Below are 14,179 nucleotides of genomic sequence, written 5' to 3'. Positions count from 1 at the left end.
TACTCACCGGGCTCCTCATCCCAGCTCTTCTGGCTCGGAGACTAACCAGCCGCTGCTGCGATTCAGGGAAATATTAACACATTATAGCGACAACCACCGCCTTTTCCCGGCCCCTGAAAAAGGGCTGAGTAAGACGGAGGAGCGAACTTTAAGGCGCCTGCAGACAGGTACTCTACTCTGTCCTGCAATAATAAAACATTACGATCCTAACACGGATGGGCGATGCCCACACTGTGGGGAGACCTGTGATATCTTCCACATGGTGTGGGCATGTACTCAAAATCCCCACCTCCCCCTTCCCCTACCCCTTCCAGAGAGGCATGGGAGACTGCCCTCCTCAACTGCTCCTCGCTTGAGTCCCAAAGGGCTCTGGTGAAACGGGCGAGAGACGGGGCCTCGCCGACTGTGGTCTCCAATGTGCTCCCGCCAAATCAGAGCTTCTACACGTCAGGACAAACCACAAGGACAACACGTCTCTACACATATCTCTGTCAGGCGGTCCCATCAGAGAAGTGGCGGAGCTCCGGATCCTGGGTCTGTTCATCAATAACAAACTTAGGCCGGACTCTACTATAGCGAAACTAAAGAGCATAGGTGAACAGGTAGGGCGCATGATCCGCCGTGTTTCCAACAAGCGGGGTGGGCTGCTGGGCAGGGACGCGCTACGGCTCGCCTATGCCTTCGTGATCAGCCGGATCCTCTACGCCGTGCCGTACCTACGCACCACCAAACAACAAGACGAGCGCATTGACGCCATCATCAGGAAGGCAACAAAGCGAGCACTGGACCGACCTTCCGGTGGCTACCTCCAACGCCAAACTGAAGGCGTTGGGAGTGGTAAACTCCTATCAGGAGTTGCGGGAGGCCCACCTCGTGAACCAATATACGCGGCTATCGCAGACGGTGCCTGGGCGCCGCCTGCTAAACCGCTTACACATCCAACACACATGCATACCAGAGGGGACGGAGAACATCCCGGTGCTGTGGCGCCACATGCTCTTGGTCGCTCCGCTCCCGCGTAACATGGACATGGCTTCACATGAAGGCAGACGACAAGCGCGGGTTCGCACGCTTGAGAGGCAATATGGCTATAAAGAGGGCGTCTATTACGTGGACATCACAGGGCCGTCGCCCGCGGGATTCTTCACGGCTGCCGTAGTCCACCGGGGAATGAACGTCGATGGGCTATCTTTTCGGGCCCCAAATTCAACACGAGCGGAGGAAGTCGCAATAGCTCTCGCTGCCGCCGATCCAAAATCGAAAACGGTTATCACAGACTCTCGCCGGGCCTGTGAACATTATCTTGCAGGCGAAATATCACCTCTGGCCTCGCAAATTCTAAGACGCGCTCTCGCCGATCCAACTCGCACAAAAGTGATCTGGGCTCCTGGCCACCAGGGTCTACGAGGCAATGAGGCCGCTGATGCGGCCGCCCGTGCGCTCACACACCGGGCTCCTCATCCTAGCTCTCATGGCTCAGAAGCTCATAAACCGCTTCTGCGGTTCCGCGAAATCCTAATTTATTATTGCGACAGCCACCGTCTCTACCCGGCACCTGCCAAGGGGCTGAGTAAGGCGGAGGAGCGAACTCTGCGGCGCCTGCAGACAGGAACCCTTCTCTGTCCTGCAATAGCAAAACACTTCGATCCGAACACAGATGGGCGCTGCCCGCACTGTGGAGAGATCTGCGATATCTTTCACATGGTGTGGGCATGTACTCAGAATCCTCACCTTCCCCCCTCCCCCACCCCCACCCGAGAGGCATGGGAGACTGCCCTCCTCAACTGCTCCACACTGGAGTCCCAAAGGGCTCTGGTCAAGCGGGCGCGAGACGGGGCCTCGTCATGCGGTGTCCCGGACTAAGGATACCGACCATGCAGCAGGGTGATTTATTTTTTTTATTATTTTTTTTTAACCCTCAAGCTCTCTTTGATTAAAGTTTTTCACCACCACCACATCGTCGTGCGGTGTCCCGGACTAGGGACGCCGACCATGTAGCGGGGCCACTCTGTGGCTCCCAAACTCTTTTTCACAAAATAAAAGTTTTCACCACCACCACCACCACCATTGTTGCGAAAGCACTGGCTGTTGCCATCAAACGACGGAAGCGGCAGAAAATGGGTCTTGTGTGCGAGGTGTCTATATATTTATTTACAGAATACTGCAGACTGAATCGGCCCAAGCAGGAGAGGGTACATACATTTGTTATATTAAGTACTATGCCTTAGGTGTCAAGTGTACGAAGTGTCAAGCTAATATGCGTCAAGTTACACTAAATTCGCGTTAATCTGTCCTCAATATTGCCGTATATGTATTCTCGATTTCTAGGTGCATAAGTGTGGATCTCGCGTTACAATTTAGAGCGAGAAGCTACTGCAGAGTTGGTCTCCATAGCTTGTAGCCCCGGGCAGCTAAGCCTACCAGTGATCCTGTACTATTCTCAGAGACGTTGCGTAATCGGTCACAGCACACAGTACCCCAATGTTAACCTAACAGCCTAACAAAACCATGTACACTTCCCACTAGCGCACGTCACTTCCGGTTCCCATCACCGAAGAAGGCTGCACTAGAGGGAGCACAGTTATAGATCAGGTCCCGTCTCGGCGATGGTCTGGAGCAGCGGCGCCTCCATGTCTGTATCCGTGCACACCCTGCGGGGATCATCGTCCAGGAAGACATCGAACACCGCCACGGGTGCCTCGCCCATGCCGTCATCGTACGACCTCTGCATGCGATGCTTCAGCTCTTGAGGTCCCGCCAGAGCTGCCGCCTGCAACCACAGAGCAGTCCATCAAAGACAGCCTGCAGAAACATTGAGCGAAAAGTGTATCTCTCCATCCGTGACACACGTAATGATGTCCGACCACACGCTGCGAGCGCAGTCAAGGCGTAATTACTGAATATCTTCAGCAAGGCGGAAATTCGGGTGAGTTGGTAAGTATTCATGGTCACAGCGCAACAAGAACGGGAAACAGGAACGACGAAAGGGTGACACAAACAAGCGCTGACTATCAACTAGTTTTTATTGAAGAACGAAAGGCGTATATATGCAAATATTAAAACACTTATGAAGAACACAGAAGTTACCTGGAAGGCCCGTGGGAGTTTAGATACTTCAATTCCCTCTCAGATAAAGCAATTTAAGGGCTGCTGATACACAAAGTAATTTTCTGGTGAATATGAAAGGCCTCCATAATCTCGCGTGTGACTTTACTTACTTTATCTTACTTTGCTCTAATGCTACCCTAGTAGTAGTGAGTAGTGCGACCCCGATTATTTGCTGTATCTGAGGCCCAGTGCCACAGCCCTAATATATTGCTACAGGGCAGAACAATATATTGTAGAACAAGATTTTAACGCAGCTCCAATCTCGCTCGCAATAATCGAGCGTTCGTTATAACAGCGGGCGTTATAATTTGGCTACATAATGTAACGTTCAACAGTCTGGGAAGGAAACACCAGTTTACAATTAGCGGCGAGGCGCAGGAAACGGTAAAGGAATGTGTCTACTTGGAGCAGGTGCGGCCAGATATTCGGATGATGACAGGGAAATAATTTAGAATAATAAAAGTGAGGTGGCGCGCATTTTGCAGGTACTGCCTTATCACGAATAGCAATTTACTCACATCTCCGAAGAGAAATTTTATAACAGCTCTATTCTACCGATAGGCACCTATGGGGCAGAAACGTGGAGGCTTGCGAAGGGCGTTCCGCTTAAAATTGAAGGCAACGCAGCGATGTATGGAGAGGAAAATTATTGGTGTAACGCTAAGTGACAGGAAGAGAACAGAGTGGGTGAGGAAACAAACGCGGGTTATTGACATTCTAGCCGAAATCAAGAAGGAGCGGGACTGGGCAGGGTATTCACTGCGAAGGGAAGATAACCAATGCTCAATAAGCATAGCGCACTGCACTCTGAGAGAAGGCAAGCGTAGCAGAGAGCAGCAGAAAGTTAGGTGGATGGATGAGTTTACGATGTTTGGTGGAATAACTCAGCCGTGGCTGCCACAGCATAGGGTTAATTGGAGATATATCGGAGAGGCTTTTGGCCTCCAGTAGACGCAGTCAGGTTCATGATGATGAAGAAATCCAGATCATGCTTGGTGCCCTGCTCCCATGGCCAGATGATGATTAGCCGACGCTATAAATCCAGCAAGTTGCCCAACACCGTCAGCTGGCCCACGTGCTCTTCTGGAAGCAGCAGGCAGGGCACTGATGCTCACCGCCACAAGCTTTGCCGTCGATAAATTGAGACTACAAAAACGGCGACCAAGTCTAGGACACCGTGTTTAGGGACACCAGTACCACGTCTAGACTTTTTCGAGAGCCTGCTATGGCGCTACTTTGGCCTTACAAAGTGCCATGGCGTGTCAGTGATGTTAAATGTGAAGTCCTTCCAGAGCGAGCAGCGCAGCCTGGACGGCGGCATTCCTGTTCTGACATCGCGCCTGTTGTGCGTCTCAAGACATGCATACGTGGTAACGGCAAGCGAGTTCTAGTCGTCGCGAACTTCAGTTATGACTGATCGCTCATTTTCCTACCTGTCTTGTTTGTTTTGCTTTTGAATGTCGGCTTGGCTTCGAGGCTCTCCGCATCACGGCAATGCCCTTTTTTTCGATAGGGCGAAGAGTAATGCGACCTAGTATAGTCACATGCTGCATAGCTGACCCAGAAGACCGTGATGTAGCGCTAGCACTATCGCGTCTCGGCCGCCACCATTACCATTTCCCTTGCGTGGCTCCAGGTATTGGTGCTAAATCATTACTATAGGTGTACCAACCCCGAACAACAACCTTGTAATCTTGTTTTGTCATGCGCTGTCGCTGTACCTCGGTTTGCAGTCGATGGGAGGAATCTCAGGTAAGTTCGGAGCGGCGTCGTGCCAGCTGTAACCAATCAGAGGAGAGCGTCGCGCCACCTAAGTCGCGTAACCTGGTGGTGTCGTCACAACCTGCCCATATGATTTTTAAGCAAGCTGTCACCTTGGCTCATCATCATCATCATCAGCCTGACTGCGCCCACTGCAGGGCAAAGGCCTCTGCCATGTCTCTGCAATTAACCCTGTCTTTTGGCAGCTGCAGCCCCCTCCGTATCCCCGCAAACTTCTTAATCTCATCTGCCCACCTAACTTTCTGCCACCCCCTGCTACGCTTCGGATTACATGCCTTGCCCAAGCCTATTTCTTCCTCTTGATTTCGACAAGAATGTCATTAACCCGCGTTTGCTCCCTCACCCATTATGGCTGCAGATGCTAGTGGCAATTATATTAATCATCGCCCGCGAGAGGTTGCTCGGAAAGAGCAACATAGGTCGCATGATAGCGCTGGGCTCCCATCGCAGAATAACCACGCAACACTTGACGCTGAACCACTGCGCTAGGAGTGGTATGGGGACTCTCGGCGATCTGTGAATAAGTTGAGAAAGGCCAATACTGCATATATGCGCATTAACCCACTGAAGCTATCACGTCATACCCTTAATGCGGAGCGTAAGTGTCTCCTTCAATTGAAGAATGACACGTCTACTCGGTTTAACTGCACTAAGCCCCTACCACTTTTTAAGCACGTCATTCTAACAAGCGCATAATAAAAAACTGAAAACGGTTTGGTTTGGTTTGGTTTATGGGGGTTTAACGTCGCAAAGCAACTCAGGCTATGAGGGACGCCGTAGGGAAAGGCTGTAGAAATTTCCACCACCTGGGGTTCTTCAACGTGCACTGACATCGCACAGTACACGGGCCTCTATAATTTCGCCTCCATCGAAATTCAGCCGAGCGAGTGAATTACGCAGCTGGCCTGCAGACACGGACGGTGGCGTGGTGCGATCTTTTATAGCAGCCAGGGTTAAACGCATGCACTGTCAGCATCACCCACCTCCTGAAGAACGCCGTCATTTTGGCTGAGAGTGCTCCTGCCCTTCACCACCCGGCACTCTTCGTCGGCATCCTGATCCTCGGTCGACAGCTTGCACACGTCCTTGTAGCTTGCCTTGCCCCACATGATTTCTCTCCCGTTGAAGACAGAGGAGATGCGCACAGTGGGCGCTAGGTATTGCACTTCCGTCTCGTGCGCCAGATGGTAGATGTCGGCGCCCACCTGGAAAGGAAAACAAGGTTCACATAGCGGACTCGCGCCAGCATGCAAAAGCCCACCTTAGGTGTTTTTTTCGACTGAGGAGCGGTCAAAAGGCCAAACATTATAAATTCAACAGGATAGCTAAGCGGGCGAGGTGGTGATACATTATGCAAAAAACAGCGCGAACAAACGGGGACGAAAGGAAGAATACACAGGAACAAGCGCTGACTCTCAACTAAAGCTTAATCACAGGAAACACGCTTATAAAAGGAAACAGAAAACAATAAACACCAAAACCATAACGCATGTGTTACTATGTGACGTCCAGGTATGCAGCCTCACAGTCACGCAGGAGCAGGTATGGTTTGCTGACACACAATCTTGCTTTCTTTGCCATGTTATACGCCGCGATGATTTCCCTGGTCAACTGGTCGGGGTGTTTGTACAAAATGTCAGTACAATGCAAGGACGGAAAACAGGATTGACACTCTCGGCAATGATCAACTAGATTAGTGGAGCGATTAGATTCTAATTAATTGAGATGTTCTCCGAGTCGTGTGTTAATACAACGTCCCGTTTGCCCTATGTATATCTGACCACAGGACAGGGGGATTTTATAAACTACCCCTTTGGAGCACGGCACAAATCTTTTAGCGTGCTTAACACCACAAGACGCTACATATTTCTTGGGATTGCGGGACTTATTTTCTACCGCTGAACAAATTTTATTGAGCTTATTAGGGGCCACCTCAACGTCACAAAAACCACATCAACTTCATACCCATGGCCCACATTTTTAAGACCATGAGAAAGGCGATGTACGTACATAGGGAAGGACTGCGAACTTTTTTCCTTTCTGTTCTGTCTGTGAAGACGGCAGCATAGCCGGCGTGTTAAGCTTTTTAATTATTTTATTGCAACCCAAAGTGATAAGCTCAGCCGGATAACCTGCTTCCCTAAGTCTCTTAGCCTGATTATCGAAGCTTTGTTGCATAGTATGGTGACAAGATTTTGACAACGCAGATGACAAGGATGAAACAACATTTCCATATTTCACTACCTTAGAATGATGCGACTTACAGTTCAGCAGCGGTTTATTGTTCCTGTGTATTCTTCCTTTCGTCCCCGTTTGTTCGCGCTGCTTGTTGCATAAACATTATAACTTTGATATGTACTGAAATATTCGCTGTTGATCACCCTCAACATGGTAGCGAAAATTGGAAGGGACGCCTAAGCTCCTCCTAAAGGGTATTGTGCCATCGCTAATGGCCATTGCCCATATATGCAGAAGTGGGCATTCTCTACTTAACATTCTAAATCCCTGGGAGTCCTCACGCCTCTCCTGGCGCAGTGGTGCAGCAGTTAAGCTATGCGCCTCTGCCCTGCGACGGCAGGAGCTGACACCGGCAGGACTTGTGCGATGCAGGTTGCCCTTCCCAGCAGCCTCTCTCGAATAATCATTAAATTAAATGCCACTTGTCATGGTGCGCAGTTCGCTCACAATCCGGTGGGCAGGTTGTGACCTAGCTTGCCCACCTACCTCCTAGATTGCTGCTCTGAGGATTTTTTTGGGAAGTTTTCACCTACGGTCGACGACGTCGGCGACACCGCCGGATTTTCTCCGACACGAACTCCCAAACGCTATTGAGTTGAAGGTGCACTGAAGAGGAATCTGAACTCGTCTTCTTGCTGCGGGAACTCAGTCTACAGGTTCCCAGTATTCTTAGAAACATCGAATCATTGCCCTGTGCGGCCGATTTCCCTAATTAAATCGGATTAACGTCCGGCGCCCACCTTTTTTTTGAAATCCCCGCATTCACTGGGCGGAGTCGACCAACGCATGGAGTGCCTTTCATTCATTCACGTGGCGACTTTGCTTTCGCTTTTATTTTGTTTCTTTAGGTTTCCGTGAATAAATAGATCTAGTCAGAGACTGCATAGGTGCAAATTAGGCCCACGGAAATAAAAATACACGTGGTCTCATTGCTTTCGCCGATCACTACGTATCACTGCGCCGATGGCAAAGCGGCAAGTCGCCACGGGGCTGGGTGAAAGCTTGGTCGACTCCTCCCACCGTTTGCGGAGAATTCAAAAAAAAAGGCGGGAGCCCGACGTTAATTCGATTTAAATTAGGGAAATCGGCGGCACAGGGCAATAATTCGCAGTTTCCAAGAATGCTAGGAACGTGTAGATCGAGTTCCCGCGGCAAAAATACGAGTTCAGATTCCTCTTCAGTGCACCTTTAATATAACAATACTGCCTACTTAAACCATGCATTCTAGTTCCTACCAACAGTGTCCGTCTAACATTCGGCACACTGATTCCCGCGGCGCCGTCTTTGCAGCTCCTTCGAAGTTTTACCAGAAAGTTTACCGCCTCACCAAGCGTTGCCTACTTTATTGGGTGCAGGGTCTTCCTCGAGGAATGGGCTGGACGGCTATTGAAGTTGCTCTATTTGCGAGCCTATTTCAGCGTCACACTTCATTGATTCAGGCCACCCGCGGTGTAAATCATAGCATTTGAAAGTAAATGAGTTAAACTCATTAGAAACTGAATAACAACCTATCTCTCCTTTTAATGGGCTCATTTTGGATTCCTTCTTTGTTTTGTTGGCTTTGCTGTAGTATGCACTGACGCCATTAATGCCTAACCAATTTTCCTTGCTTGTTACTAACTTATTTTTCATACTTGTGAATTTCAAAGCTGTTCTATATATATCGTTTTATACTATACGCTTTCTCTAATTTGATTCCTTGCAGCATTTTATCGTTGATTTTTTTACCCGTATGCATTTCTGTTACAGAATGTTCACTAATGCTTTTTATTTTCGTTTATCCATTATTGTATCTTTGTGTTCTCTTTATTGTGCATAGTGCCATCATTTCTTAGAGGATACAGACCCCGTCAAGACAAATTTGTTTGGCTTTTTGTCTGCACTCCTCTCATCTGTACATGTATAGATGCAAATAAAACTTGAATTAAAAATAGTGTGGAGTATTTTTCACACTCTAGTGCACTTTTTTCCTTTGTACGTGAGCATTACTGTTTTTCTCCGGAGGCAACGGCAGATGCACACCGCAACCTCCTTTAAGGCTGGCCTCCCACGCTTGACGAGCACGGATGCCCTTCCGTTTGTGATAGAAACACAAGTTGAAGCTTTTTTTTGAAAGAGCAATACATTTACTTTTCAAAATAAACCTGTAATATGTATAATTTTCATTTTTTTTCTTCTTTTTTTTTAGAGCGGCCTTTTAAATAACTATTCCCTGGTGCAAAAACGACTCAGCATTTCCCGAGCTTAACATTTCACTGAAACGGTTTTTGGACCAGTAGTTTATCTAACAAACTCCCCCCCCAAAAAACCTTCAATTGATCATTTCTACCTGTTTAAATTATATTTTTCCTCCACAGTTCTTGAATCACAAAGTTACGAATAAATGCTCTGAACGATGCTCTGAGAACAGCATTGTTGCTGGAGCGTCCTGCGAGACAGGTAATAGGTCTATTTACAGATTGCATGTACCGTGGTTACTGAAAAGGGCATCATCATCATCATCCGTGCGGAACAAAAGCGGGTTAATGACATCCTAGTCGAAATCAAGAGGAAGAAGTGGGCTTGGGCAGGGCATGTAATGCGAAGACAAGATAACCACTGGTCCTTAAGGGTAACGGAGGGGATTCCAAGAGAAGATAAACGTAGCAGGGGACGGCAGAAAGTTAGGTGGGCGGATGAGATTAAGAAGTTTGCGGGGATACGGTGGTCGCAACTGGCAAAGGACAGGGTTAATTGGAGAGACATGGGAGAGGCCTTTGCCCTGCAGTGGGTGTAGTCAGACTGATGATGATGCTGATGATGAATACTTTCGCCTTGTACACAGTGAAAGTTAGTGACCCACAGGCAGGGATAGACGCAGAGGTAAGGCCTTTCAGTTTCCAGACCACTGCGACGGGACCACACCACAGTGATGAAGGCCCATTCTGCGAGCGGTTCACCACTTGAGATGTCGAGCACCGGTGATAGGGAGCAATTGTACTGATCGAAAAAAAAGACAGTGAGTGTAAGGTGGCTATGGGGATTTATCCCCAAGCCTCCCACATGCGAGCCAGAGGCTCTCTTCGCTTAAGCTACCGCTGCGGTTGCGGATTGGATTTTTACATCTGTTGGTACAGCCTTTGCGAAAAGTGAAGAGGCAAGGTGTTTAGTTGTATGAAGTAGTGTACGTCTAAAAAATGTTTACACTCTTCCTGGTGCAACGCTTTTCCAGGGATGCTAACAGCTATTGATGGACTTCATGAAAATCTTATTGGTGTTCGTGAGCACCCTTATTGTGTTAGGGTGCTCGCGAACGCCCTCAAACGACGGTATCGTTGGGACAAGGCCATTACATCTTTAAAACCTTATGGTGCTGGGGGCTCACGAACACTCTGAAAATGGTTTATGAGACAATATAAGGGTGTTTATGAACATAATGAAGTGTGTTAGCCCTAGAACGCTTTAGGGCAGGGGTTCTCAAACTGGGTTCCGCGAAACACAGGGGTTCCGCGGGCTGTCTTCTTGTGTTCCGCGAGGACCCTCACCGGCCCTGACCCGGCAGCTGATATTGAGACTGGCTCTGAGTGCTACTGAGCCACGCTTTGACTTGCTTTCAAAAGGGAAGCAGTACCACCCATCACATTAGTATTTGTATTAATCTGTGCAATAAACATTTAACTTTTGCAACTCTCTCTTTGCAAAAATGCACTCGACAACATTGCTGGTAAGGGAAGGGGGGGGGGGGGGTTCCCTGGAACTTATTGAAGGCTTTTGGGGTTCCTCCAAGCAAAAAAGTTTGAGAACCCCTGCTTTAGGGCATCATTTTTAAACCTGGAAGGATGTCAAACCTTCACAGTGTACAAGAGCTGTAGTAGCTTCCATGAAGGTCCTAACTTTTCGAAAGGCGACGAATACAGCTCATTTCATGTTCACAAAGTTCCGGAGGCTGAAAATGCGGATGAAGACGGATTTTTATGGCGCAGGGGCATCTGCGGCCAAAGAACGCCAAGGCACAATTTCCCTTCTGCTCAAGGTGGGGTCCAGGACCCATTTCCGAAGCATTTCGCCCTATATAAGCCGAGCACCAGACCAGGGGAAAGCTTGCACCCATTGTATGACCGGCGGGTACCCGGCGGCACTGGGGATCGAACCCCGCACCTTTCGCATGCGAGCCGGGTGCTCATACCACTAGACACCACTGTGGTGACAGCGGTGACCGAATTAGCCTGAGACTACTCTGCTGAAACGCATCTATTGATCTCTAAACCTTGAGACTACTCTGCAGAAACACATCCCCTGATGTCTAAATCTTGAGACTATTCTTCAAAACACCTCTTGATCTCTAAACCTTGAGACTACTCTGCAGAAACACATCGCCTGATATCTAAATCTTGAGACTATTCTGCAGAAACACCTCTTGATCTCTAAACCTTGAGACTACTCTGCAGAAACACATCCCGTGATGTCTAAATCTTGAGACTATTCTGCAGAAACACCTCTTGATCTCTAAACCTTGAGACTACTCTGCAGAAACACATCCCCTGATGTCTAAATCTTGAGACTATTCTGGAGAAACACATCTCTTGACGTCTAAATCTTGAGATTACTCTGCAGAAACACATCTCTTGATGCCTAAATCTTGAGTCTATTCTGCTGAAACACATCTCTTGACCTCTAAATCTTGAGACTACTCTGCAGAAACACATCTCTCGATCTCTAAATCTTGAGACTACTCTGCAGAAACCCATCTCTTGATCCCTAAATCTTGAGACTACTCTGCAGAAACACATCTCCTGATGTCTAAATCTTTAGACTACACTACAGAAACACATCTCTTGATTTCTAAATCTTTAGACTACTCTGCAGAAGCACATCTCTTTATCTCTAAATCTTGAGACTACTCTGCAGAAACACATATCTTGATTTCTAAATCTTGAGACTACTCTGCAGAAACACATCTCTTGATGTCTAAATCTTGAGACTACTCTGCAGAAACACATCTCTTGTCGAGTGAATCTTGAGACTATTCTGCAGAAACACGTCTCTTGATGCCTAATTCTTGAGACTGCTCTGCAGAAACACATCTCTTGATGCCTAAATCTTGAGACTACTCTGCAGAAACACATCTCCTGATGTCTAAATCTTGAGACTACCCTGCAGAAACACATCTCTTGATCTCTAAATCTTGAGACTACTCTGCAGAAACATCTCTTGATTTCTAAATCTTTAGACTGCTCTGCAGAAACACATCTTTTGATCTCTAAATCTTGATCATGTACTGTATGACGCACCGAAATGCTGTAGGCAAACTTGCGGAGCGTCTCGTCGTCGCCTCCAGGCTCCACGAAATGGTCCCTGATGTGGCGGAAGGCTGCCGCTGCCAGGAGCCGTTCGCCGGTGCATGCGACCACTTCCGGCCGCCGAAGCTTGTGCGTCGCCACGACCACGTATTGCAATTGCGGAAGCATCAGCCGCAAGTGGTAAAATCCCAGGAGCTTGAGCAGCGGCGGCACCGTGAACATCAGCTTGTATTTCGTCATAAAGGAAGCAAACTTTTCCAGAAATACGCTCGTTTGATTCTCGCCTAAGTTACTGGTGCAGCGGTCTCCGGGTCGGTTCCAGTCGAGATTGATGCCCTACGCGTGTGCAAATAAGAGAACAGAGTGCAGTTGGCTCACATTGAAAGCGATGAACAATCAGTTGCTGTCGCTCTAACGTCAGCTTGATTTGATTTGATTTATTTTCCATTTAAAGCAAATGGTAGAAACTGAGACAAAAGTGGCATAAAGCAGCTTGAAAAGCCCCCAGTCCCAGTACATTGTCAGCATCAGAGGCATAATGGAAATGGAAAGCCCAAATGTTAAGCTACCACAAGCCTACTGCTGTCTAAACAATCGGTACCGTTTAGATATTGTAGGCTGGTTTATGGGGTTTAACGTCTCAAAGCGACTCACACTATGAGGGAAGCCGTAGTGGAGGACTCCGGAAATTTCGACCACCTGGGGTTCTTCAACGTGCACTGACATCGCACAGCACACGGGCTTCTAGGATTTCCCCACCATCGAAATTCGGCAGCCACGGCCGGGATCAAGATCGCGTCTTTTGGGTCAACAGCCGAGCCCATAGCCACTAAGCCACTGCGACGACTGCGTACGAATGATGTTTAACCTGTTAAACTTACTTCATTATTCTTTGGTTAACTTTGAGAAATTCTTCATAGGGGCTAACCACGCGAAAAACGGTGCACTTATGCCAAAACATCGTTTATCGCCTAGTTGCCGCATTGTGGAAAAACTTTGACGCTAGAACGACTGTGTCTGCCGTCATAAACTAATGAAGCTTATGCGGATTGATGTGGGAAAAGCGGCTGCGTGACATGTTAAATTATCTTAATCTTTCAACTTACGAAATGGTTTGTGGTAAGTGTTTTATAACCTCTCTTACTGCAACTTTTACTGCTGTCAAAGTGGCCGTTGCAAAAGTGTATGCTTGAACGACCATCATAAATTGCTTACCATTCTTTAAGAGCGTTTTCTAACTAATAAAAAAATGCGGTAAATGTTACTGTCGCCCACTCTCCCGCGAAACCAATGTGATAGGCAAGTACCATGAAGACCGCATGGGAGAATTTCTTGAAGCGATAGCTACACTCTGCTCGGTATAGCCGGGATCGCCGTGTGTGCAACATGACCTCGGGAGAGCTGTGAAGGCTGTTGGGTTTGGGATGCCCCCCCCCCCCCCCCCCTGCCTGGGTGAATTAAGGCAGCTCGCGCTCCACTCCTGCCTAAGTGGATTAAGGCAGCGAACTTCCAGGACCGAGAGACTACGGTGGCAGCGGCGAAGGTCAAAGACCGCCGAAGGCCGAAGATGCGGCGACGATGGCGGCGTCCCGTGGCCGAGTCGACCCTCGGGTCAACGAACAGAGTGGTGGTGTGCTGAGTGAAAGACAGCAGTGTTTAATTACTGAGCCTCTACCCTCTCCCATCAACCGAGCTGCGAGAGAGCCCCACAGCCCAGCGCCGCCCCTGCCGTGGGCGGTATCAACAGTGTCCGCAACTGTCCATCTGATTGG

At 48.5% G+C, this 14,179-nt stretch overlaps 1 protein-coding gene across 1 annotated transcript; it reads right to left on the bottom strand.

The window, feature by feature from the left end:
• Positions 1 to 2,421: 2,421 nt before the first annotated feature.
• On the bottom strand, positions 2,422 to 12,731 carry LOC149366581 (uncharacterized). Its single transcript, XM_089563183.1, has 3 exons — positions 12,399 to 12,731; positions 5,874 to 6,095; positions 2,422 to 2,770 (listed from the first exon to the last, which is right to left on the bottom strand). Exons 1-3 carry the CDS (start codon positions 12,645 to 12,647, stop codon positions 2,582 to 2,584), a joined length of 660 nt encoding a protein of 219 aa, XP_089419309.1. The 5' UTR covers positions 12,648 to 12,731; the 3' UTR covers positions 2,422 to 2,581.
• Positions 12,732 to 14,179: the final 1,448 nt, after the last annotated feature.

The sequence above is a fragment of the Amblyomma mixtum genome, chromosome 1 (genome assembly GCF_055824585.1).
Source record: "Amblyomma mixtum isolate Tamu chromosome 1, ASM5582458v1, whole genome shotgun sequence".
NCBI lineage: Eukaryota > Metazoa > Arthropoda > Arachnida > Ixodida > Ixodidae > Amblyomma > Amblyomma mixtum.
The sequence above is the reverse complement of the archived record's forward strand: the minus strand, read 5'-3'. Positions and strand labels throughout refer to the sequence as shown.

Bases quoted from the DNA above. Each gene is read 5' to 3' on its own strand.
- LOC149366581 (XM_089563183.1), bottom strand. From the start codon at position 12,647: ATGACGAAATACAAGCTGATGTTCACGGTGCCGCCGCTGCTCAAGCTC. The intron at 6,096-12,398 runs GTGCGTCATACA...TTTCCTTTCCAG, and splicing joins AGTTTGCCTACAGCATTTCG to GTGGGCGCCGACATCTACCA. The intron at 2,771-5,873 runs GTGGGTGATGCT...CTGTGGTTGCAG, and splicing joins ATGACGGCGTTCTTCAGGAG to GCGGCAGCTCTGGCGGGACC.